The 3,609-nt window shown below is 38.7% G+C and overlaps 1 protein-coding gene across 1 annotated transcript; it reads left to right on the top strand.

Annotated features, from left to right (window-relative positions):
- The first annotated feature begins 838 nt into the window (after window positions 1–838).
- On the top strand, window positions 839–2,867 carry LOC149146225 (lycopene beta cyclase, chloroplastic/chromoplastic-like). Its single transcript, XM_089448096.1, has one exon. The coding sequence runs from the start codon at window positions 978–980 to the stop codon at window positions 2,556–2,558; it is 1,581 nt and encodes a 526-aa protein (XP_089304222.1). The 5' UTR covers window positions 839–977; the 3' UTR covers window positions 2,559–2,867.
- Window positions 2,868–3,609: the final 742 nt, after the last annotated feature.

The raw sequence follows: 3,609 nt of genomic DNA, 5'->3' as shown, positions 1-3,609 counted from the left end.
TGGTGAAAATTTTGCTTTAAACAAAGGAAAGGTAAATAGGAAAACAACAGTGGAGCACAACAACAATGTGCAAGAGTCCATGAAGGTTAAATAATCTTTTCTCTGGTATAGATAAGCTAATTTTGAAAATTTTGCTTTAAACAAATAAGAGGTGAATAGGAGAACAATAAGGGAGCACAACAACAATGTTGTAGGAGTCCATAAAGGTTAAATAATCTTTTCTCTAATATAGAAAGCAAAAGTAGACATGAGAGGGTGGTGATTTGGATATTGAATATAGAAAAACTAATAATTGATTTTACTTTATAACTATTTAATATATAAAATAAATAATTAATATAAAATTACATATATTTTTTATAAAATAAAAGAATATATATATTTTATAATAAAATGAAATGATATATGAGTTTATATAAATTTTAATTTTAAATATTTAATAAATATGTCTAAATATTAATGCTTAATGAGTTTATATATTTTGTTCTATAAATATTGAATAGACAAAGTCTTCAATTATTGTAAAATTAAATTATATCTCTTTGCCTTTCTCTTTCCAAACTAAAGGTAAGTCACTAAGTTTGAACTCTATTTTGGACTAGTTCAATCCATTCATAATTCTAACCATTACAAACTCTCTTCTCTACCCATTCAGTCTATTCATCATTCTAATTCTAGGCCTTACATTTGTTTGTAGAGGTATTATCAATTTTGACCGTTGAAATTTGAAATTAAATATTATTTTGACAGCGTGGAATATTTTTCAATGTCTGTCAAATATGTCTTGGAACACGTAATACGTCCTACAGGACGTCAACGTCAAATTCCAGGCCTGCATCCAACTCCGTCATGGCTCATGCTCTGCTTGACCGACCTTAATGCGTGGGTAGATTATGCAAGTTCCAGAGCTGAAAGCAATTAAGGACCAGGCCTGCATCCAACTCCGTCACGGCTCATGCTCTGCTTGACCGACCTTAATGCGTGGGCATATTATGCAAGTTCCAGAGCTGAAAGCAATTAAGGAAGAAGTTATGGACACCATTCTCAGATTACACAATGGACTGCATTCATTTAATTCATTTCAGGTACGTTCCAGAGATACACACAAACATAGCCAGCATAGGGTTTTTCCTCGTCTTTTCAGACTTAGAAAGTGTGGAAGTAGTAGTAGTGTTTTATTCATTAGTAGAAAAACAGCATGTGTAGTGAAAGCGAGAAGCAGCCTGCTGGAGCTCGTTCCAGAGGCCAAGAAGGAGAGCCTTGAGTTTGAGCTTCCCGAATATGATCCATCCAAGCAGTTGCCTGTGGACTTGGTGGTTGTTGGGGGTGGCCCGGCAGGGCTTGCTGTTGCCCAACAGGTCTCAGAAGCAGGAATTTCGGTGTGTTGCATAGACCCATCTCCACAGAGCATTTGGCCCAACAATTATGGCGTGTGGGTGGATGAATTTGAGGCCATGGACCTCCTAGATTGCCTGGATACAACATGGTCAGGTGCTGTTGTTTATATAGATGATAAGACCAAGAAAGTTTTAGACAGGCCCTATGGTAGAGTCAATAGAAGGCTGCTGAAATCAAAGATGATGAGGAAGTCCATATCCAATGGTGTTCAGTTTCACCAAGCCAAAGTTAGAAATGTGATCCATGAGGCTTCACGGACTCTTGTTTCGTGTAGTGATGGGGTTACACTGCAAGCATCTGTTGTGCTGGATGCCACGGGATTTTCGCGCTGTTTGGTTGAGTCCGACAAGCCCTATGATCCTGGGTATCAGGTGGCGTATGGGATCTTGGCGGAGGTTGATGGTCATCCATTTGATGTGGACAAAATGGTCTTTATGGACTGCAGAGATTCTCATCTTAGCAATGAAGCGGTCCTCAGGAGCAACAACAAGAAGATTCCTACTTTTTTATATGCAATGCCCTTCTCACCGACTAGAATTTTCTTGGAGGAGACATCTCTTGTTGCAAGGCCTGGTGTTTCTGTGGGGGAGATCCAGAAAAGGATGGTGGCTAGATTAAAGCATCTGGGGATTCAGGTGAAGAGCATAGAAGAGGATGAAATATGTGTTACCCCCATGGGAGGTCCATTGCCTGTGATTCCTCAAAGAATATTGGGAATAGGAGGAACTGCAGGAATGGTGCATCCATCAACTGGATACATGCTGGCGAGAACTTTGGCTGCAGCTCCGGTTTTAGCCAGTTCAATTGTTAAATGTCTTGGGTCTGGAGAAAGAATTACTGGAGACGAGATATCGGCCGAGGTTTGGAAGGATTTGTGGCCCATGGATAGGAGACGGCAGAGAGAATTCTTCTGCTTTGGAATGGATATTCTGCTGAAGTTGGATTTGGAAGGGACGAGGAGATTCTTCAATGTCTTCTTTGACTTGGAACCCTATTATTGGCATGGTTTTCTGTCGTCAAGGTTGTTTCTCCCTGACCTTGCTGTCTTCGGGCTGGCTTTCTTTGTCCATGCCTCAAACACATCCAGGATAGAGATCATGACAAAGGGTACTTTACCTCTATTAAAGATGATTAATAATTTGGTGAGGGAGAGGGAATAGGATGATTCGGCTCGATCAGCAAAGGGCTCTAGTTATATCAGCGAGTTTCTTTATGTTAGTTTACACTGGAAATCTGGTACGTAAAGTATAATATAACGACACAAATAGTGGATGGAGCAACCGAGATGGTGGCTTTAGTTGCTCCTGCAGATTGTAATCTGAACAATAATTTTGTGTTGAAATAGTCACTGCTCTCCCTTTTTTAACTGCATTTAATCTTGAAGAACAAGGTTCCATTGTTTAATTTAATGTTCAAGAACAGGGTTTTCCTTTGCTTGTAATTATCGGAGTGCACTTATAAGATCCATATTACAAGATGCTGTAATTGCATTTCTGTTTTGTAGGAAGGAGTGGAATATGAGCCTAATTTGCTGTTTACGGGTTAGTGAAAATGCAAATTAAAGTAGAGATATCCTCCCCTATTATCCCCAAGTTGGTAGTCATTTTATTTTTTTTGAAATCTTGAAATAGTACGATGGTATATGGATTTCTTTGTTCAGATTCATATCATGGATTTGTGCTTGAATAAGGTAAATGATGACGACAGTTGTGGGTGATTGCTTTTGGCAAAATGGCTCACTAATTTGATATGTCGCAAATATTGCTGTTTATCCTATTTTTTTGTGTTGCAATAGCTTCTGAACTTACTGTCATGTTCTTGGACTGTCTTAACATAAAAAATGGGAGATGAAAAGTGGATGATCAAGTCACTAGCGTAGAGTGAGTGAGTGTAGCTATGAAATCATTGACAGCCATCAGTGATTTGATATATGTGATGGACTGTTTGGAGATATATGCACCATTTATCACCTATCAGGCCAAGTAATTGCCTGCTTGGTTTAGATGCAGGGTGCTATTCACGTAGTTTAACCTTTCCTAAATGTAGCTTTTGTGAAGACTGATTTTGAAGGAAGATAGGTGTAAATGGGCAGATGTATTTCTCATGAAGTGCAAATAGTGATTTTTATTGCCGTTGTGTAGATCTCAGGCATTTTAGAACTTTAATCAGGCATTGAAAGTTGGCTCTGTCCAAGGCAAAATTATTGGCAAC

This window comes from Pinus tabuliformis, chromosome X (genome assembly GCF_031772625.1).
Source record: "Pinus tabuliformis cultivar Carrire ecotype Pingquan chromosome X, CPIR1, whole genome shotgun sequence".
Taxonomy (NCBI): domain Eukaryota; kingdom Viridiplantae; phylum Streptophyta; class Pinopsida; order Pinales; family Pinaceae; genus Pinus; species Pinus tabuliformis.
This window is presented reverse-complemented; position numbering and strand designations above follow the sequence as displayed.

Excerpts from the sequence above, each read along its gene's own strand:
- LOC149146225 (XM_089448096.1), top strand. The coding sequence starts at position 978 with ATGCGTGGGCATATTATGCAAGTTCCAGAGCTGAAAGCAATTAAGGAA.